Source organism: Protopterus annectens, chromosome 3.part0 (assembly GCF_019279795.1).
Source record: "Protopterus annectens isolate FY-2018-M chromosome 3.part0, PAN1.0, whole genome shotgun sequence".
Lineage (NCBI taxonomy): Eukaryota > Metazoa > Chordata > Ceratodontiformes > Protopteridae > Protopterus > Protopterus annectens.
This window is the reverse complement of record NC_056731.1, coordinates 1,609,605,155-1,609,628,110: the sequence shown is the minus strand read 5'-3', so window position 1 is coordinate 1,609,628,110 and position 22,956 is coordinate 1,609,605,155. Positions and strand designations below refer to the sequence as shown.

At 42.7% G+C, this 22,956-nt stretch overlaps 1 protein-coding gene across 1 annotated transcript in view; it reads left to right on the top strand.

Annotated features, from left to right (window-relative positions):
• VPS13B (vacuolar protein sorting 13 homolog B) overlaps window positions 1-22,956 on the top strand; it is a 5,424,989-nt gene that overhangs the window by 5,051,620 nt on the left and 350,413 nt on the right. The window contains exon 50 of the mRNA XM_044065647.1: window positions 8,347-8,535. Within this exon, the coding sequence (XP_043921582.1) occupies window positions 8,347-8,535 (189 nt within the window). The remainder of the gene's footprint in view (window positions 1-8,346; window positions 8,536-22,956) is intronic.

Below are 22,956 nucleotides of genomic sequence, written 5' to 3'. Positions count from 1 at the left end.
ATTAAAGTTATAGAGTAGTTTTAAAAAGAAACATATGGTTTTAAAATATTTGCCTTTTCATCTTCTCTATAGCTCTCACTTCATTTACAAAAGAGCAGGCTTTCTTAACTATCCTTTGGAAGATGCATCCCTATGTGCCCATCCCTATATCACTTAGCATTCCTAGGAAGATGCCATATGCAAATGACCACCACCTCATTACTTCTGCAGGATGTTTGCTATTGTAGCCTAGTCTCCTTTCCCTATATCACTTATCATCCCTAGGAGGACACCATATGCAAATGATTACCACCTCATTCCTTCTGCAGGATGTTTGACATTGGAGACTAGTCTCCTTGATTCCTCATAGGTACATAATTCTTTAATGGACAGTGTGGCTTTTGCTCAGATATTTGCTGTTTTTTTCAAAGCCTTGTAGCTTACATCTTCAGTAATCTGTGTATGTGCTCATAGACAACCTGTCATTTCCCCCAGAGAAGATGCCCCTAGCTCTGTTTAAATTCCTATCAGAATGGCAAGATGTTTTTCCATATAAACTTAGCAGTGCAATGCTTAAAAAGAAGCAGTTAACAGATTTTAGAATGTGAGATTGATTGATTGATTGATTGATTGATTGATTGATTGATTGATTGACTGATTGATTGAAGAAACTGAGAACAAGGTTTCAAGTTCTGGTACTGAACTCCACTGAGAATGATAGCATCTGAATAGAGAGCTGTTGTTATTACTTGTAGAAAAAAGAAAACCGTATGTGAGCATTTACTTTTCATGCCTATTTTATTTAGTAGGATCAAAATTATTTTTTTACAAAGTATTATATTGAAGCATTTATATCATGTAAGATAAAGTTGTGTGCCAGTTTGAGCAAAGTTGGAATTTTTAAAGACTGCATTTGTGAAAAATCAGAAAATGTGATTTTTTTTTTTTTTGAGAAGTTGTACAGCTTAGGAACAGTATACATGTATTTTTGCATCAGCTGAACTCTTTCTATTACTCTAGTTACATACAGAGACATTGGAGTTTTGCAGTAGTGAACTCTTCCTGTTCCAACTTACTGAGACTTTGTAGTTTCTCTAAACATTTAAATTGTTTGTACCCTCATTTGGGGCTGCAGGGGAGGTTTGTGATGTATTATTTGCTTTCATATCTGTTGTTTAGTGTGGCTCCATTAATTATTTTATGTCTTGGTATTTCACATTTATGGGATTTCATTGTTTATCCCACGCAGTATCAAGTTTTGTATTTCTGGTCCTCATTTATATGATAAGGTAACAATGAAGTCATTTGGAAAGTGACCCAAGAGCTGTGATAGCATTTTTAAAGAATTGCTTGGAGAGAAAAACAACATATAAAAAATCAACATAAAATACTGAATCAAGCATGCTTTATATAAACCAATTAAAAGGGAAAAAAACATGTAAAGGTGCCGCTTCTACATTGATTTAAACAAAGTGAATATGTATGTGACAGCTAATAAAATGTAAGACTGTTCTTTGAAAGCAGAGTATCTGTTCCTTGTTTACAAAGCAGTTGCCTGGTTGGTTTGTGTCATTTTATTTGCCAGTGTACATAAATTATTTAATGAGCTACAGAAGTTGCTCTCTGGATCCACCATGGTGTTCTCCATGTGTGTTTTTTGCTGACTTGTATTCTCTGCTGTTGTGAAGAATGAATAATGCTGTTTAGCTGAAATGACTTAGTTTCTTTGTGGCAAATTGGTCTGCACTGCAGTGCCCCTTAGGATTTTGTATTTCTGCAATGAATACTCTTCAGCACAAACTTATTGTAACTTGTATGTAACTGCAGTCTGGGGAGCCAGACGGCATGCCCTTAAATGTTTAAAGAAACAGTTTTAGCAAATAACATTGGGAGAGGCTATAACTTTTGACACTGCTGATCACAGTGAAAGCAAAGCCTGAACAGGGTGAGTAGGAGTGGAAAAGTTATTTGTACAGGTAGCTCGCGAGACCCCATCTGGAGTGCTGTTTGGGGTTCTAAAGATTGACATTTCTGAAGAGCCATAAACGGAATGATTGCAGCTCCGAGAGCATATAAAATGGTGCAAACCTGAAGCAGAAGGTGCATGAGGAGTGACCTTAAACATGTTAAGGTATAGGGAAGAACAGACTCCTTTACTGGCATCAGGTGCAGGTAAAGTTCAAAGCAACAGCATGACAGCATTCAAAATGTATCTGTTTTAAGGAAGAAGAGTGCTGTTGGCAGTCATTTAAGAATTTTATAGAGACATTTTTTTCACCCAGATAGGTGTGGACAGTTATAAGAGCCTATTTAAGGAAGCAGTGATTCAGAAACCTTGGGAAATTAAAGTGTGTGAAATGAACTTGGGACAGTCCTGGATAGGGAGAGGTTTATTGGAGGTTGTCAGGGATTCACAACTTCATAGAAGGTAAGGTAAAAGATGAAGTGGCCAAACCATGTGTTTCTGATCTGCTGCCACATTATGTTTTATGGAGTGAGAAGACAGGAAGGAAAAGTCTGCCTACTGGTGCAGATATTGGAGTTTCATCTTCAGGATCGATTATTTAAAAAATGACTTCATGAGAAAGATTCTAATGAAGTCCTTTTGCATCTAACTTATGATGAAAGTGTTCAATAATTATTTTATCTAATACATTCTATGTATTTGTCTATGGGAAGTCAGAATTTTTCACTGGTTTTATAGTGTTACATGCTTCAACTGAAGACACTTTTTGGATTTATATTGCAAAAAATGGATTCTGGCTATAACAGGGCCAGAAGATTTGTGTAGGATTAATTACAGTAAGTCATCAGTCATTCCTTGATGTAGGGGGAGGGGTGTCAGAGAGCTGTAATAGCCTTCAGCATAAACTTCGGGCATCAGTAATATAATTGTAGGGAGGAATTGGTGGAAATGCATATTGCTTCTCCTTGCATCTTAGTAACAAGATAAGGTATGTAAGGTGGAAAATGTTACAATCAAGACCACTGCTGAGTGCCAAATATCTAGGCATACAGTCTAGTACAGTTTAGTTTTTGGTATTTGCAAGATTTTTAAAAGTTAACATTTTGGTGAAAGCCTACTCACACGGATATATTCTTACAGTGAGTTAGTGATCACAACTACAAAGATGCAGTTCAGAAAAACAAGTGTTTTTATTACATCAGTTTGCCACTTTAAACTTGATCTTTAAATATAAAGAAAGTGGTGCCTCTGTAGCATGGTTTTGCACTTTTCATGCCTTTAGGCACATTGGCATCTGTGCTGGAGTCTCCATATTTGTCAATGAACATTTCTCCAGGCAAATCGTTAGGAAGTCACAAACTGAACCCATTGAAGTACAAATCACTCTAGGTAGGATTAATTAACAACTAATAGCTTGAAATACAGCACCTTTTTTGTCCTTCGATGACCATGTAAAATTCCTCAGTATTCTAAATGATCTCCCTGTTGTTAGCAAACACTCCCTTATTTGGGTGACTTTAAAAACCATTCAGTAAACTTGGATACCTGTACATCCAATGTAGGCTATAACAAAAAATTCCTACAGTTACTAATCAAAAATTCCCTTGAGCAGCTAGTAAATAAACCTACTAGAGGGTAGAGTGTTCTTGGCCGAATTCTTACAAATATGTACATATCTTGCACGACTCTTCTGGTATCGCCTTCCCTAGTGAAGTCTGACCATTAACTTAAGACTTTATCATTTAAATTCCTAAAAGTTCCTACAGCAAACCCCTCTGAAGTTAAGAACTACAGACATTCTGTCTTCAACCTAAGTGACAAAAATATCAAAATTCACTTATGACTGCACCTCCCCTGACTTTAATACAGCAAGAAGCTTCACTAAGGAATTCTAAACTTGTTTAGAGAAATACATAGAGTTAGCAGTTCTTAACAGAGCCAGATATCATAGGAAATTTAAATGTAAACCACCATAAATAAACTGTACAACAAAAAAGAAACTCCTTAAATGATTTAGTAGATCCAAGAAACATCTGCTCAGGGATAGTATCAAATGCTGTACAAAACAGTTAAATAAAATTATGAGGTTCACTAAAGGATTCCATGGCTTCTGGAGCCAAAAATAATTATAAAGCTTTATCTATGTTAGAAAACTGAAAAGACAGTACCCTACATTTCTCTGAATTTATTCATAATGGGGCTTCCTGTTCTGACCCAAGTGACATTGCATTATCCTTGGAAACAAATTTGGTGCCAGCTTCACCCAAGAGACTTCTGTTGCAATCCCCAAAATATCTGAGTGCCTGAGTCACCCAGTTATCTCTAAAGAAATTAGAAAGTGCTAACCAAGACCAAAAAAACTTTCTCCTGGGACCTGACAGTATACCTAGTTGTTTAATTGGGTCTATACCATAATGTCGAATGCTGACAAGTTCGAAGCACTAAACTTCGAACTTTAAAGTTCAAAGTGTAAAAACGTCGAAACATATAATGGAGATCACCACAGAGTGCGGGAAGGGAAGATTTCCCTTTACTGCACTATAGTGCGATCTCGGAGTTGGTATATTTAAGTAGCAGGGGGTGTGGGGGGTGCAGGGGGGGCATGCCCCCCTGTATAGAGCATTTTTTTTGACATTCAATGTTTTTAGACTTTAGCTTCGAAGTTGTCAGCTTTCGACAATTTGATGCAGACCCATTTAATTAGTAGTGCTAAACATGACCTAGCAGAGACACTCCTCAAACTGTTTAATGTACATTTCACTGCTAGTTTTAGCCGTGATGAGTCGTGCTTCTCCATAATGATATTCTTACGACTGACCTGGGTAATTGCAAAGCTGTCAGTCTTAAAAATCCTCATCCACAAAGCCACGGAACATCTTAGAACTTACCTCATAAACTGTGATATCAAAAATCTTGTTAGACTTGTCACCCAACAGTTTGGTTTTGTGAAGGGTAGATCCTGTCTATTTTTGTGTCTTTCGGCTTTTCCCGGTTAGGGGTCGCCACAGCGGAACTCCGGTCCGCTAATGATTGGCAGTAGATTTTTACGTACTGGCTTGCCGGGCCTAATGCACAACCTTCAATGAAGGAATGCTCATTCACACATGTCGCTACACAGAAGACGCTGTAACTGAGAATCGAACGGGCAACGTCTAACTGTGAGGCGACAATGCTACCGCAGCACCACCCAGATCCTGTCTATTTAATTTGTCAAATTTCTTAAATTTCTTAAAAAGAGTTAAGGAGGTTGTAGATTGTGGCGGTGTAGTGCACACGGCATTTCTTGATGTGGCTAAGGCTTTTGACACTAGCCTCTGTGCTGACATCATAAAAAAGCTAAATGCTTTAAAAATTGACCCATATGTGATAAGATGGATAACAAACTGGTTGAAAGAATCCACAGAATGCGAGTTGCGGGTGCTCATTAGGAAGTACTAATGTGAGCAACAGTCTCCATAAGGGCTCAGTGCTGGACTTATTTTTGGTATTTACTTCTGACATATCAAGCCAAGAGCCAAGAACACAGTTTGAAGGCAGTTGCAAACCTGGGGTTGTTGTTAAGTAGCCCAATGACACTCAGACCCTCCAGAATTAACTCTTCCTATTAAATTATTGGTATACTAAAATGGGCTCCATATACTTGGGATGATAGTCTCCTCTCTTCTGAGCATCATGTAGCAATGGTTGTCAGGAAATCCTTTTACTCAGTCCAGCTAATTGCCAAAGGAATATCATCAAGGTCTAAAGAGGTTGTCTCTGCCTTATACTCAGCTTTAATCAGATCAATTATTGATGCAACACCCCTTCATAATGCATCTCACTAAACTTAAAAAAACAATTAGAAATATCCCAGATGTTTCTAACTAAAAAGATCACAGGCCTAAAGTTTCTGAGCTACCAAGAGAGGCTAGAAACAGTATCCCTTTATTCATTGTCTTACAGAGGGAAGTTCTCCACCTCATATGCTGCACTATTTATTAAAGACACAAGTGTCTTGGCCCTCCTGCTTCTCCACAATTCTGTTATCTCTACCAATACTAGAATCGGGGACCTAAGTCTGCATCAGCAGATAAAATACTGTGGAGAAAAAAGGTTTATAACCCAACTCCTCTCAATCTTTTACAATAAACTAACCAACTTCACTATCTTCTTTTCAACATAAACTAGATGACTGGATAGTTATCACAAATTTAATCCAGGATTAAGCAGTGTTGCCCTCCTGGAGAAAGGGATGGTACTGACAAAGTGAGAATAGTTATGAGACTCAGAGGCCTTGGAATATATAGGAATCAAAAAGCAAATGCATGATAAAGCTAACTCCTTAATCCAGCAATGGGGCAGTGGTAGACTATAGACTTGTCACAGTGAAATAAGATAAACAATTGCCCTACCTTTCTTCACGTTCAGTTCATTTCATCATCTGTTTCCATGCTATTGCATGTTGTCTTCCCTCATGTTCCAATAATATGTTTATAATGTAGTGTGTTATCCAGCCCTATGGCACAGAAATATGAAGTTGTGACTATGGCCCAGGTGACCAGTGTCCACTTAGCTGCACTTGTGTTTAAGGGGTCAGGAAGAGAAGGATGGCCGTTAGTAGCTGATGCAGGTCTATACTATGACACCAAAATGGCTAAACACTGAACACTGTTTCAGCGACACATAAAGAGTGAACTACAAGTTAAGCGAACGACCAGATCACCAATTTTTTTCCTAGGGAAAAAAATCGGTAGGCCAACCGGACATGACACACCACCTCAAACATTCCAAAGTGGGAGGATTTGCCCCCCCCCACAACCCCCAATATGGGAAGATGTGCCCAGCACACCCCCCAACTAAATATCCCAATTCCAAGATCGCAGTACAGTGAAGGGCAAATTCACAGAGACGGCCAAGTGATTTTTTCCCTAGGAAAAAAAAATTGGTGGTCATGCAGTCTGCTTAACTTGTAGTGCACTCTTTATGTGTTGTTGAAATGGCGTTCAGTGTTTAGCTGTTATGGTGTCTTAAAATAGACCTGCTGATGCTGCTTTGCCCATCCTGGGTGGCAGGCATCTTGGAATGGTTCATTGGTGATGCCTGTTGGTGGACAGGTGATCATGTGTGTAAGAGGCTGCTCAAAATTTTTCCTGCTCGTAGCAGATATAGATCATTTAGCTGGGAAAAATTGTTTTTTGTGGGAATGTGTACATTTCTTCCCTAGCCAGGTAGCTGCCAAGAGTTGGCAAGCTGCCTTGTGGGACAGAGGGTTAGGCCGCTCCACAGTACTTGCAATCTGACCTGCTGTTACCTACTGCGTCATTCGTGCTGAATGGGAAACAGATGGGCCAGTTCGGTTTTGCAGATAGGAACGAATGTGAATAAACTGTAATACTTTCTCCTCGCTTGGGGATGCCAGGCTGCTGCCCATTTTGAACAAATTGGTCAGTTGGCTGCAAGTTGGGGAGACATTCGTCCTTTGGATGAGATGTTAAGCAAAGTTCCCATCTGCTTTAGTTAGTGGTAACGCAGGTGGAGTAAAAGATCCCATGGCACTTATTGAAGAAAGTACTGAAAGTTCCCAATGCCCCAGCCATATTTCCCGTGGCATTATAAATACTACCTTAGGTCTCCCTGGAAAAGAGGCTGCTAGCTTTGTAGGACTAACCCAGTCAACAAAGGATAAATAAAAAATAAATAAATAAAAACATTGTTGCAAGGTCCTGTGGAATTTGAGGAAGGGACAGAAAAGGTTAAAAAAAAAAAAGAAGTCCAGTGGTACATTCTAACAAATTTAAAAAATGTCTGATTGTGTGATCATCAGATGGTATTTATTTGCACATAGTAACAGCCGTTAATCATCATGTTGAGTGCTTTCATTTGTGAGAGTCATCGCACTGCATATTGTGAGATTGTCCCATTCTGGCTTATACAGATGCTTCTGATGGTTCTGTAGAAGGGAGCATGGTATAGTTGTAGTGAAAATGGCTAGGAATTTTTGTAGTACTTATCAGTGTTAGTGTGAACATTTGAAGTTGGTGCCAGTCACAGAAGACGTACTGTAGTATAACTGAGCTGTACTTTAAGAAGTATTTGTGTATTCTTATGTCTTGCTGCATTATTAAGTATACAGTGTTAAGGAGGGATGGAAGAGACTTTTTTTACCGCAAGAAATGTGCAATAAACCAAATGTGCATTAAGACCATATCTTCATAGTGGATATTGTGGCTTCTTGTCTGTGAGATGTTAGATATACAGGCCAAGGTATCCATCCTCCCTAGGTGCTGTGATCTGAATTCACTTTCTGTACATGAAGAGAGTGCAAGTATTTAAGAGAGAAAATTGTCAGTAGAGTTGCATAACACAGTTGAGCATGGAGTGAAAAAAGTATTTCATGAGAAGTTTTTTATTTTTCTTTATAGGAAGCATTTCAGCTTGGTATTTATTGGGCCAACACTAATACAGTTCACAAGTCAGCTGCAATAAAATTGGTCCATGATGTCATGTCTCCAAAGTGGAAGGAAGGAGCAAGCACAGAGATTGTCACTTTGGATGAAGAAGGATATGCAGAGGCGGAAATCAAGCTGGGTGCATTCCCAGGTCATCAGAAGGTCAGACTAACATTATAGTCATTTACATATTCATTAGAGTAAAGTAAAGAACATTTGTAATTATACATTTCTCATGGTTAACTGCTTATCATTATAAACTACCCACAGTGATCTTTTATGAACAAAACGTGTGTTGTTGCTGTTATTTAAAACAGTTAGTAATCATTTTTGATCTCAAATAACTGAAACTTGTTTCTGTCTACAGTACTGGGGGCAAATTGTGGGCATGAAAAAGTTCCATTTCCAGTGTTGATTCACTATGCATGTTTATATTGAGTGTGTAGATGTTCTTCATTCCACATTGCTGCAGTCCTAACCATTGGGTAGTCCGCTGTCCAGTCGGCCCGAATACCAAAGTATATGGCTGACGTCGGTCAAGGCGCATTAGACTGACGTCAGTACGTCAGGGTACTAATGCGCATGACCGACGCCATATCTTCAGTCTTTTTTGCCGCATGGTCCGATGCAGAAGCAGTTCTTGCGAGTGCAGGTTGGCGTTCTGAAATATTTCCGAAGTCGGAGTTTCAGACCGAATCAAAGTTGGCTAAGTACCCCGTTGGGGAGCATTTTGGTTTTCTTGCCTCAGTATTTAACCGGATGTCAGAAAAAGTGAATAACTGTATTTCTTGTGGGAAACAGATACCTCATAGGGATTACCATACTCTGTGTATACCTTGTTTAGGGCCTGAGCACGACGTTGTTGGTTGCCGCTCTTGTGTTAGATTTAATAAGCGCACTATTAAGAGAAGGTTAGACTGTTCCAGGTTAGTGTTTGTGAAGGGTTGTAATTACAAAATGCCGTCGGATGCTCCGCCGCCCGCTTCGTCTAAGAAGCGCAAAGACAAAACAGTGAAGCCTAGGGTTGATGAACCGGCAGTCCCGGACGTCGGTTCTTTAGAAGGCTCTGTGGAGCCAGAGGTTTTGCCAGGAGTTTCTTTGGAGTCTCAGGCAGACACTTTATTGTTACAGGATGTGCCCTCTCAGGAGGTAGGCCAGGCTGAGGGGGCTTCTCAGGTCACTGTTCTTCCCTCTGTTCCCAAGTTAGTTAGAGCTTCTCCTACTGTTGCCAAAACTTCTTTCAGAGGTAGGCCAAGTTCTGCTACAGTGGGGGTTTCTCCTAGCACTTCAGGTGCTGTGCCTAAGAAACATATGCTTAAAATGGCAGAAGATTTAATTACTATGATTAGAGGTTCTATGCCCCCTCCTGATAAGAGGCCTAGGGTGGAACCTGAGTTTGAGAGTTTGGAACAGTATTCAGAGGCTTCGGAGTCTTCTGCGGAAGAATTACAGGACTTTCCTCCTTATTCTGATTCTGATGTGGATGATTCCACACCTACAGCTTCTCCTCCTGAGGATTTCTCATTTTCAGAGACTCTGCATTCCATGAGGGAACACTTTAAATGGGAAGGCCAAGATTACTCTGATTCCAGGAAAAGGCTTAGGGAATTCTTATTTTTACCACAACATAGGCCCTTAGCTATACCTCCTGTGTTGAATGTGGTGGAAGATGTCTTTGCAGAGGCTTCCCTGAACCCTGACTCTTTGCCTCCTGCTCCTGTTAAACCTGATAGGTACTATAGGGTGCCCGAAGCTCATAAGTATTTGTTTAAGAGTCCTAGGGCGGACCCAGAAACTGTTTCTCAGGGGCCTAAAGGTGTTAAGGCCTCTGTGGTTAAAATCCTGTTCCCACTGATAAAGAGGCACGGGCTTTGGATAGGTGGGGAAAGAAAGTGTATACTTCTTCCACTCTAGCCATGAGGCGTTGAATTGTCAGTTTCACATGCTAAAATATCAAAATTATCTCCTTTCACAATTGAAATCTAAGGTGGATGCTTTGGCGGAAGGTATAGAGTGTAAAGAGTTGCTGGATTTACTTCATGTGTCTGAACAAGTGGGTAAGCATTCTTTGCAATGTGGTTTTGATGCTGTGCAGGCCTCCTCGAGGGTGGCTGCCACTAGTTCTGTTCTTCGCAGGCATGCCTGGTTGAGGGATCAGAATTTAGCTGAGCATGTTAAGACAAGGATTTTGGATGCTCCTTTACAGTCTGGTGTGTTGTTTGGTTCGCCTGTGGAAGCAGTCCTGAAGAAAATGGAGGACAAAGCTAAGTCTATGCAAACTGTTAAAGATTTTTGCAGGTGCAGCCACTTGAAGTTTAGTAGAAATTGGCCTACTAAGGGATGGACATATCCTGCTTATGATTCCCAGTCTAGGGGTAGGTCTAGACGTGGTAGGGGCAGAGCTCAAGGTTCTTTTAGGCCTAGATCAGGAATTCACCTGCTCAGACTTCTGGTGAGGGCAGGGGTCAGTCCTTTCGTAAACAGACCCAATGACCTGCTTTTTCAGCTGCCAGTAGATTCTCGTCTGGCAGCTCCTTTGGGAGGAAGACTGTCTCTTTTCAAAGAAAATTGGGATTTAATTACTCAAGACAGATGGGTGTTGGATATCATTCACCACGGTTACAGGTTTTATTTCCATACATTGCCCCTTTCAAAGGCATGCCAGGCGTTCCTCCTACAAAGGAAAGAGGCTCACAAGCAAATTTCTCTGTTACTCCAAATAGGGGCCATTCAGCCAGTCCCTGTATCGGAAAGGGGCCTAGGATTTTATTCTCGCCTGTTCCTAGTACCAAAGAAGGGGAACACGTGGAGACCAATTTTGGATTTATCTATCCTCAACACTTATCTGGACATTCCCAAGTTCAAGATGTTGGCGTTACAACAGCTTTTACCTCTGCTGGGCAAAGACCACTGGATGGTAACTTTAGATCTCAAGGAAGCTTACCTTCATGTGCCTATAAGACTAAGTTGCAGGAAGTATCTGCGTTTTCGAGCTGGAAATTCTCATTATCAGTTCTCTGCATTGCCCTTTGGCTTATCTACTGCCCAGAGTATTCACAAAGGTTCTGGCTCAGTGATAGCTTACTTCAGACTAAAAGGAATTCAAATCTATCCTTACTTGGACGACTGCCTGATTCTGGCTCAAGAAAAGGAGGACCTTCTACAGCATCTGGAATATGTTATAGCAGTGCTAAGATGCCTAGGGTATTCTGTGAGCGAAATAAAGTCCAGTCTAGTACCCTCTCAAGACATGTGCTTTCTGGGTGTGAGACTGAATACAGCAGCTCAGATGGCCTTTTTAACCCCGGACAAACAACAGAGTCTATCCCTTTACTTTCATCAACTATCTCATCAGTCCGTGCTGACTGCAAGGACAGTCCTTCAAGCATTAGGGTTCATGGCATCTTGTATTCTGGTGCTTCCCAATGCCAAACTGCATATGAGGAAGCTGCAATGGTATCTCAAAAATGTATGGACACAGCACTGCCAGGATTTGGACACTGTCATTCAAATAATACCTTGCATTCAAAAGGAATTTTGTGGTGGGCTCAGGAATGTCACCTAAACAAGGGACTCTCTGTGACCCGGCCAGAGCGAGTCAGATTCTAGCGACAGATGCCTCAGACATTGCTTGGGAGCTCATCTAAATGGAAAGTGGATACAAGACAAGTGGCCTGCCAGACTACAGCATCTACATATCAACATGAAAGAGATGTTAGCAGTCCAGTTTGCATTAATGGCTTTCAAGGAGTTACTTCTTCCAGGACAGGTGTTGATTCTAACAGACAACACAACTGTCATGTGGTACATCAACAAACAAGGGGAACACATTCTTACCCATTGTGCAGGCAAGCAATGATTTTATGGGAGATTGCTCAGCTTGCAACTAACTCTTCAGGCAAGGTTTCTGCCGGGAGCACAGAACTCCTTAGCAGATGTGTTAAGCAGACAAATCATGGATCCCCACAGTGGAAACTGGATCTTCATGTATTTCAAAGGTTGACAGTGTCCTGGGGAACTCCAGACATAGATCTGTTCGCTTCTCCACTAAACCACCAGCTGCCAAAGTTTTGCACAAAGAGGTTACATCACACAGCTTGGAAAGTGGATGCTCTTTCTTTCAGTTGGAAAAATCTTCATGTGTATGCGTTTCCACCTCTGCCTCTTCTTCCAAAGGTGCTTCTAAAGGTCAGACAAGACAAGCCAAGGATGATTTTAATAGCTCCAGATTGGCCTCGGCAGCACTGGTACCCATTACTGAGGAGTCTAGTAAAGAAGCCTCCATGGCCTTTACCCTTGATTCCACACCTTTTGTCTCAGAGAGAAGGCCACCTGCTCAATGTCAAGCCGTTCTCTTCATCTAACAGCATGGCATATTCTGTTTTGAGAGACAGCCGGTCTCAACTTCCTCAACAAGTTTTAAATGTGATTATGGAAGCTAGAAGACCTAGTACACGGAAAGTGTATGCAGAAAAATGGAAGAGATTTTTATTTTGGAGTGCAGCAAGGAATTTGGAGATTTCTGAGCCTAATTTGAGTGTGGCTCTTCAATATCTTACTGAGTTATTGGACAAAGGTTTGTCCTTCTCTTCCATTAAGATTCATGCTGCAGCAATTTCAGCTCACTATGATCAAATGTTTATAATGTAGTGTGTTATCCAGCCCTATGGCACAGAAATATGAAGTTGTGACTATGGCCCAGGTGACCAGTGTCCACTTAGCTGCACTTGTGTTTAAGGGGTCAGGAAGAGAAGGATGGCCGTTAGTAGCTGATGCAGGTCTATATTACGACACCAAAACGGCTAAACACTGAACACCGTTTCAGCGACACATAAAGAGTGAACTACAAGTTAAGCAAACGACCAGATCACCAATTTTTTTCCTAGGGAAAAAAATCGGTAGGCCAACCAGATATGACACACCACCTCAAACATTCCAAAGTGGGAGGATTTGCCCCCCCCCACAATCCCCAATATGGGAAGATGTGCCCAGCACACCCCCCAACTAAATATCCCAATTCCAAGATCGCAGTACAGTGAAGGGCAAATTCACAGAGACGGCCAAGTGTTTTTTTCCCTAGGAAAAAAAAATTGGTGATCATGCAGTCTGCTTAACTTGTAGTGCACTCTTTATGTGTTGTTGAAATGGCGTTCAGTGTTTAGCTGTTTTGGTGTCATAAAATAGACCTGCTGATGCTACTTTGCCCATCCTGGGTGGCAGGCATCTTGGAATGGTTCATTGGTGATGCCTGTTGGTGGACAGGTGATCATGTGTGTAAGAGGCTGCTCAAAATTTTTCCTGCTAGTAGCAGATATAGATCATTTAGCTGGGAAAAATTGGTTTGTGTGGGAATATGTACATTTCTTCCCTAGCCAGGTAGCTGCCAAGAGTTAGCAAGCTGCCTTGAGGGACAGAGGGTTAGGCCGCTCCACAGTACTTGCAATCTGACCTGCTGTTACCTATTGCGTCATTCGTGCTGAATGGGAAACAGTTGGGCCAGTTCGGTTTTGCAGATAGGAATGAATGCGAATAAACTGTAATACTTTCTCCTCGCTTGGGGATGCCAGGCTGCTGCCTCTTCTGAACAAATTGGTCAGTTGGATGCAAGTTGGGGAGACATTCGTCCTTTGGATGAGATGTTAAGCAAAGTTCCTATCTGCTTTAGTTAGTGGTAACGCGGGTGGAGTAAAAGATCCCATGGCACTTATTTTAGAAAGTACTGAACGTTCCCAATGCCCCAGCCATATTTCACGTGGCATTATAAATACCACCTTATGTCTCCCTGGAAAAGAGGCTGCTAGCTTTGTAGGACTAACCCAGTCAACAAAGGATAAATAAAAAATAAATAAATAAAAACATTGTTGCAAGGTCCTGTGGAATTTGAGGAAGGGACAGAAAAGGTTAAAAAAAAAAAAAGTGCAGTGGTACATTCTAACAAATTTAAAAAATGTCTGATTGTGTGATCATCAGATGGTACTTATTTGCACATAGTAACAGCCGTTAATCATCATGTTGAGTGCTTTCATTTGTGAGAGTCATCGCACTACATATTGTGAGATTGTCCCATTCTGGCTTATACAGATGCTTCTGATGGTTCTGAAGAAGGGAGCATGGTATAGTTGTAGTGAAAATGGCTAGGAATTTTTGTAGTATTTATGTGTTACTGTGAACATTTGAAGTTGGTGCCAGTCACAGAAGACGTACTGTAGTATAACTGAGCTGTACTTTAAGAAGTATTTGTGTATTTTTATGTCTTGCTGCATTATTAAGTATACAGTGTTAAGGAGGGATGGAAGAGACTTTTTTTACCGCAAGAAATTTGCAATAAACCAAATGTGCATTAAGACCATATCTTCATAGTGGATATTGTGGCTTCTTGTCTGTGAGATGTTAGATATACAGGCCAGGGTATCCATCCTCCCTAGCTGCTGTGATCTGAATTCACTTTCTGTACATGAAGAGAGTGCAAGTATTTAAGAGAGAAAATTGTCAGTAGAGTTGCATAACACAGTTGAGCATGGAGTGAAAAAAGTATTTCATGAGAAGTTTTTTATTTTTCTTTATAGGAAGCATTTCAGCTTGGTATTTATTGGGCCAACACTAATACAGTTCACAAGTCAGCTGCAATAAAATTGGTCCATGATGTCATGTCTCCAAAGTGGAAGGAAGGAGCAAGCACAGAGATCGTCACTTTGGATGAAGAAGGATATGCAGAGGCGGAAATCAAGCTGGGTGCATTCCCAGGTCATCAGAAGGTCAGACTAACATTATAGTCATTTACATATTCATTAGAGTAAAGTAAAGAACATTTGTAATTATACATTTCTCATGGTTAACTGCTTATCATTATAAACTACCCACAGTGATCTTTTATGAACAAAACGTGTGTTGTTGCTGTTATTTAAAACAGTAATCATTTTTTATCTCAATTAACTGAAACTTGTTTCTGTCTACAGTACTGGGGGCAAATTGTGGGCATGAAAAAGTTCCATTTCCAGTGTTGATTCACTATGCATGTTTATATTGAGTGTGTAGATACTGTGACCGATTTTCACATTCTTATCCATTGCTTATGTGCCTGAGTTGCTAGCTTAATAAAGTACTTTATCCCTGTACTAGAATACTTGTGGTTAGGTCATTTGCTGACCAGCTTCACAGCCCCCCCCTTAAGTTAAATAATCCCATGCTTCTGCATATTTTCCAATAATCATATGCAAATGTAAAAAAATTGCATCTCCACAACTATGTGGTGTGAATGGATAAAGCTTTGACTATCTGTTGTAAGACCCTAATTCAAGCAATAGCTCAGGCGCTGGAAGAGCAGGGCATGGGGACGGAGTGAGCAGCAGATACCTGCTTGCCTATCCCAAAGGGAGAGCTGCTGCCATCATGCAGACGGAGGCTTACAGGGCACCAAACATGGCTGAAGCTGTTGGAAATGGGTTTGATCATTCCAAGCTGATGACAGTAGCCTTCTTTGATCTGTGCATGGGAAAAACATAGGCTACCTCCAGTTGCAATGCACATGCTTCCTTTATCAAACTGGTGGAGATTTGGGGCTGTATATACAAAATGCTTGGCTGTCTGAATTAATGAGACCATACCTGTAAGGATGTGAGCATATTTGGGCAGTGTTAATCTACTTGGTAGCCTTTAATTTTGTAGGGGAGGTCTGATGGTGGCATCAGATCTCTCCTTTGAACAGTCAGACTGACAGTCAAGACAGTCTGTGATGTGACACTGGTGAACCACTTAGTGAGCCATAAGCTGCAAGAATGGCTGATGGTCTGCAGATGGCTGGGATCAAAACAGCTTTCATTTTTGAATGAGTGACTGCAGCCACCAGTTGACTGACCTGTTCCCTCTTTACACAAGAGAGTCCCTGTTTCTAGATTTTTATCTTGCAAAAAACCTGAACAGTATGCTGAGATTTTAGGACAAGAATAAATTTCCTCTAATTGTCTTTGATTGGGAACAGATGGGCTGACTGGCTGTAGGCAGAAAAGCTGCCGGGTGAGGTCCTGTAGGAAGAACAAAAAAGGTAAACAGAGCCCTGAATCAGTATCTTTATTTAAATTAGTGTAACCTCATACACGTAGTACAGGCCAGGATTCCAGAATTAGGCCTAGGAAAAGAAATAACCGTTTATCAACAGTCCTACATTTGGCTTCAGCAAATCACACTTGAAAAACATCACTTTAAGAACTTCAAGGAAATCAAAGTTTGTGGTTTGCTATTTGAATGGCATACTGGATGGTGCCATCCAGATAAGTTGCTGTTAATGAGTAAACATAAACCAGTCATGCTCATAAACTTGATTTGTCTTGACAGTGGCAAAATTCTTCCTGATTTGACTTTTGATAAGTATAGTTTTCTTATGCTGTCTTCCACTTAGTTTTCTTATTCTGTCTTCCACTTAAAGATGGTGACTGATTGCTAAAGAAATTTGGGAGTTCTTTTCTATCACACTGTATAAAGTTACTTGAACTAAGTCAAAGGTATTTGTATGAGTGATGCAACTATCCCCCTTCTGGCTTGCAATAGACAGTAATAATTGTTTTTCTTTATGTTCCAAACTAAGAGAAAGAATACTAAAAAGAATGTGGTTGCCAATATTCAGAAGTCTCTGACCTTGACCATCAGTGTTGCTAGCAGACAGGCTTGCATATTATGTATGATTGCAGAAGATAGTTTAAATTGCAAGTCAAAAATGTTGACACATGCGTTGATGGGGGAAATATTTGAGACTGTAATGGAGGAGCAACAAAATATTTATACAGCCTTACAACATTACACTAAAAAAAACAGAGCAGAGATTAACCGATATTGAGGATGCTTTATCCATGCTCAGAGACCCTTTGGCAGATATTGATTCTGCTGTCAAATCTGTTAATCATAAACTGGTGAGTATTGAAAGCCATTGACTCTACTAGAGAGCAGTCAGGTGGCTCAAGAAGACAGAGTGCAATATAAAAATATTAGATTTTGGGAAATTCCTGAAAAAGACAAGGGATTTAACTGTAACTCTCAGTCTGAGAATGATTACTGAATAGACTGGGATGCAACTTTCTTAGGACTGCATTGAACGTGCTTACAGTGTGTTTTTTCCTCAGCAACTTTTGTATCCCATATCCTGTATTGGTGTGTTTTTCTACATTTTACCCTAAGAAAAAAGTTCTAACTACACACTGGGTTCCTGGTAAGGAAGCCTGCATGTATGTAAACTAGGATTTCTCTGATGAAGCCAAAAATTGCCAAGTGGCATTTCATCTGGTGACTAAGATTTGTAAAGTAAAGGGCTAGAAATTTAGATGGCACTATCCCGCACCTTTAAAAGTTTGTCTACGTACAGATACTGTATCCTTCTCTACATTGGAATAGACAACTCGGAAATTGAGGGCAGCAGAAGGGAATTCATAGAGGTGCATCCTCAATATGACAGTTCAGTTATAAAGCTTGGTGTTTGGGTAATTGCCACTGAGTAAGGTTCCCAATGCCCTAAAAATTAATGCTGGAAGGTAAAAAGGTAGCAGAGTAGATTGCTTAATTGCCTCCTAATATTGCAACAATAAATGAGGTGACCTAAGCTATGGATGTGGGTTTGGCGATAGTATCAAGTATCTCAGCTTTTCCTCTAATGCAAGCAGACCTTATTTATGGCATACTGACCTTTTTTTTACCACCTCATTTAATATCCTGCATTCTCTTTTGTTATCAATGCTATTTGTTGAAATTTGTAATATCATCTTGCATTCTGATTATGGATGAAGAAGCAACTAACTTGATAATCTTGTGATTGCCAGCAGTATTATGTTACTTAAACTTATTTCACATAAAGTGGATTGTGATAAGGGACTAAACCTTGAGATTGCAGTTGGATTCAATGAATGCTTATACTGATTTGCTTTGGGTTTTTTTTTTCTGAGTAAGGGTTTTATGCTCAATGTCTAATTTGGGATGTTCCCAAGTTATGTAACTGCTTTTTATGTTAATGCGGGTGCTTTGTTGATACTTTTGGTGTCGTATAACTAGCAGTAAAGCTATCCCTTTAGCAACTGTTTTTCCTCCTTTGGGGTAGAGTATGACAGTAATATATTGGGGGTGGATTTCAACACAGATGCAGGAGTTTTTACACTTCAGTATCCCTTATATGACACCATTGGTTATTCTTGATTTCCATCTAAAAAGAGGCATTGGGCCTCCTCCTTGGAAATTCATATCACAAATTGCAGTTATAGGATTTGAGAATAGAAATGCCAGAATGCAGAATATATCACTTAATAAACTCTGTTCTGCACTAAGATTCCTCGCATGTCACCCCATTTATTCTGCTACTCCTATCAGTTACCACTATGTGTCTGATTCCTGTAAATATGTATATAACCTCTCTTTCTCCTTTTTACTGTCATGATACATTTGCCTTTCTCAAGCACCCTGTCTCCTTGGACTCTGTGTATTTACCATACTTCACAACTCCTCTGCATTTGCTGAGAGTGCTCCAATTTTAAACTTTTGAAGTGCTTCTGCCCTTCAACCCTGAGTTGACCTCATGTTGCTCTGATTTCTGCTCTTTCTTTTCTTTCTGTATTTTACAGCCAGTGGAAGTGAGACTTTTGGAGCTTGTCATGCTCAAAATGGACCACTTGGACACGAAGCTAAGATCATGACAGATAATGGATGAAACATATCTATCTATATATATATATATATATATATATATATATATATATATATATATCTATATATATATATATATATATATATATATATATATATATATATGGGTTTATGTCAGAAACTTGAGATCTGGAGTAGGGACTTCATTTGTCATCCGATATCGGATCCGAGCCGGCAACTATTTATACAGCTATGGATCCGAGCTCCTAGCTCCTCCCCTCACCCATAATCCCCTGCCAACCCCAATTGACCTCAGATCTAGTTTGCCACTCTTAGAAGAGACAGCTGGATTGCAGAGCTCCTGACAACTGTCAGATAAGTTTTCAAAAAAACTTGTTAAATCAGAAAATCCTTCTTTTCTTAAGTCGTGTTTGTGTTTAGGATCCCTTTTGGTTAATTTTATTCTCTTTTTTACTGTATTTCCTCCCCTCACTGGTCGTAGTATGTGTGTGTTTTTTGTGTTTTGGGGCCTGGTGTGCTTGTGTAGTTTTTTCTTTCTTGAGAAATGTAGGGAGGCCCGAAGCCCATTTTTTCTAAGTGCACCAAGTGTGGCCATAAGCTTTCACCAGCGGATGGCCACACTTGGTGTGTTCGGTGCCTTGGGGTTGAACACCTGTCCTCAGGATGCACGATTTGTGCAGGGTTCAACCCCAGGGCACTGAAAGAGTGGAGGTTGAAGCTGGTCCTGGCGGGACTTTTGCCCCCGGAGTCGGCTTCGTCCTCCGCTACTCCCGTTGGCACCTCCCCAGCCTGTGGTGGTGGCCACTCCTGCCCCCCTTCCTCCGGCCGGGATTCAAACTCCCACTAAAGCGCTGGAGGATAGGGAGGCCAGGAGGGAGAAATGGAGGGAGAAGCACCACAAGTGGCGGGCCGAGGCCTCCGCTTTGGCCCCCCCAGCTAAGCGGGCTTCTCCCTCCACGGCTTCCAGGTCTCCTCCTCCTCGGCTCCGATCACCTTGCTTCTCCCCGGGACCGGAGGAGGAGGAGACCCGATCTCCGTCGAGGTCATCGAGGCGGCACTCCAGGCCTGCCTCGGTGGCCTCGTCGAGATCCACCTATAGCCTGTCTGATGCAGACTTGCAGCGGATGATGAGAAGGTTCATCCAGGCCCAGCTGCAGATGGGAGTGCTCCTGCCACCCCCCCCTTCAGGGGGGAGCTCGACACCCTTTTTTGATCCGATAGCTCCTTCTCCGACCCGCTTCCCGGGTTCGGAGCGTTGGAGCCGGGATTGGGTCGGCGCCGACATTACTGGGTACTTCGGATCCGACCCTGCCCTTGAGTCTGTCGGTTACATCGTCGGATCCGACCTCTAGGAGCAGTGGCCCGAGCTTCAGATCCGAGGGATTTAGTGTGCCTTCAGTTCCGTCCAGGTCGGAGCACACTGGCCCCTCGGATCTGACCATCTCGGCACCGGCTACGATCCCTTCATCGGATCTGAGTGGAAGTCGGCTCTCGGAGCCCAGGGAGAGCAGCTCCCCCTTGGCCTTCGATGTAGTGGATAGGGCTCTGTCGAGAGCATCCAGACCCCCGGCCCTTGTCTCGGCTCCACCCTCCACTCCCTCTCTGCTGGGTCAGGCTTCCATCACCCGGCCACAGGGACAGCCTGCTTCGATGTCCCAGGTTGTTCCTTTGGAACAGGACATTGCTGGCGAGACCTCCTCGAACAGCCCCCCCCCGAGGAAGTGCCTCGCAAGCATAAGTGTAAGAGGAGGCATGTGGACTCCCCCGAGTCCTTAACAGAGGACACGGACTTGGATGAAGGGGAAGGCTCCCCAAGATCACACCCTGAGGATGTCTCCTTTGGAGACATCATGGAAATGCTTAGGCTCAGGGGGGTGGTCTGCCCCCAAGGCTTCCTTCGATGAGTCCATGTTCCTGGAGGCATTCGAAGCAGGCCCGTCTACCTCTTGGGTGTCCCCTCCGGCCGACCCCCTGGTGGACCTTGTGACCACCAGGGCGTGGAAGGAGCCGGACACTGTGGAGCCTATTCCCAAGCGCCCGGATAGGATTTTGAGCCCCCCCCCCCCCGCAGACCGGCCCCACTGGAGCAAGGGTCCCCCTGTAGATGCCATGTTGATGGCTGCAGCCACTAAGAGGGAACTAGCTCAGGAGAGCCCCTCGGTCCATCCTCTGAGCAAGGAGTCTCGCTTGATGGATCGCCTTGGGAAGTGGGTATTCAGTTCAGTGACCTTCTCGGTAAGGTCTCTGAACTACATGGCACATGTCATCAGGATGCAGCGCGATCTTATTAAAGAATACACTGCTTCCCCCCTGGAGTCCATGTCGACGGAGGACAAGCAATTGTACTCCACTCGTATGGCCACTCTGAGATCTGTTTCTAATACCTCTATGCAGCTTTTGTCTCACGCAACTGAGGGAGCTGCTAGAGCTAGCGGAGTGGGCCTAGTTATGAGACACCAGGCCTGGCTCCGACATTGTGACTTCATGGAGCCCTTTAAGGCGTCCTTTGCGAATGCCCCCTTTGATGGTTCTGCTTTGTTTGGCAAAACCGTTCATGAGACACTTGTCCAGAGCGAGAAGGATGGGAAGACGTCTGCCATCGGAGTCCGCTTCTCTGCTCCCCAGAGGTCCTTTTCCAAGAACCAAAAGGGACAGAAGAAGATGTGGTTCCGGAAATCGCAACATTCCCAACCTGCTCCAGACAACCAGTCCTTCCGTGGCAGAGGAGGACAGGGAGGATGCCGCCCTAGAAGCAGAGGGGCACTGAGAAATTTTGGGTCCAGAGAATCCTTCTCTGATCGGCCCACACAACAGCCCTGAAGGGTTGCCCGACTGCTCCACTCTGGAGGCAGTAGGTGGGTGCTTCTCGAGGCATCTGGCGGCATGGGAGTCCATTACGTCACACCGCTGGGTGCTTCAGATTATATCCAGAGGTTACAAAATCCCTATGCTTCATGTTCCCAGACTCAAGAACCTCCCCAATGTACCACCCGATCAGAGGGAGGCTGCAGCTGCGGAAATCCAGCAGCTGCTAGAAAAAAAGGGCCATCCAACCCGTTCCCCCAGACAAGCTCGGATTAGGGTTTTACTCCAGGTTCTTTCTGGTGCCAAAAAAGACGGGGGACCTGAGACCAATTCTAGACCTCTCCCTCTTGAACCTGTCGGTAACCAAGGAGAAATTCCAAATGGTCACTCTTCAATCCATTCTCCCCCTGTTGCGGGAGAACGACTGGATGTGCTCAGTAGACCTCAAGGATGCGTACTACCACATCTTAATGGACAGACGATCCAGGAGGTTTCTCCACTTCCAGCTGGGAGCCAGCCACTATCAGTTCAGGGTCCCTCCCTTTGGCCTCACCACAGCCCCCAGGGTGCTCACCAAAGTTTTAGCAGTGATAGCGGCCCACCTGAGACTTCAGGGAATGCAGGTCTTCCCGTACCTGGACGACTGGCTCCTGACCACCCCAACAAGGCATCTACTCTGCTCAGCCAGAGATTTTTTTCTTCGCCTAGCCCCCCAGTTAGGCATCACGATCAATATGGACAAGTCCTCCCTTGCTCCGACACAAGTGATAGACTTCATAGGGGCCAGATTAGATACGAGAAGTCTACGAGCCTACCTCACTTCGGAACAACTACAGAACCTCAGTCTACATGTGCGGGCCATCCTCCAATCAGAAGCTCCACCCACGGAATTGGTCCTGAGGGCACTGGACTCTATGGCAGTGGCAATTACACTCCTTTTGTGCGCTCGTCTAAACATGAGGATATTACAGTGGACCCTTCAAGTACAATGGTCCTTCCAGCTTCTCCCTCTCAATCACCCTGTCTCTATCAGCAAGGCTTGCAAGAGGGTCCTGTTATGGTGGCTGCATTCCCCAGACCGCCATACAGGTCGTCCCTTCTGCGCTCCACCTCCCCTCATCACGGCGACCACGGACGCTT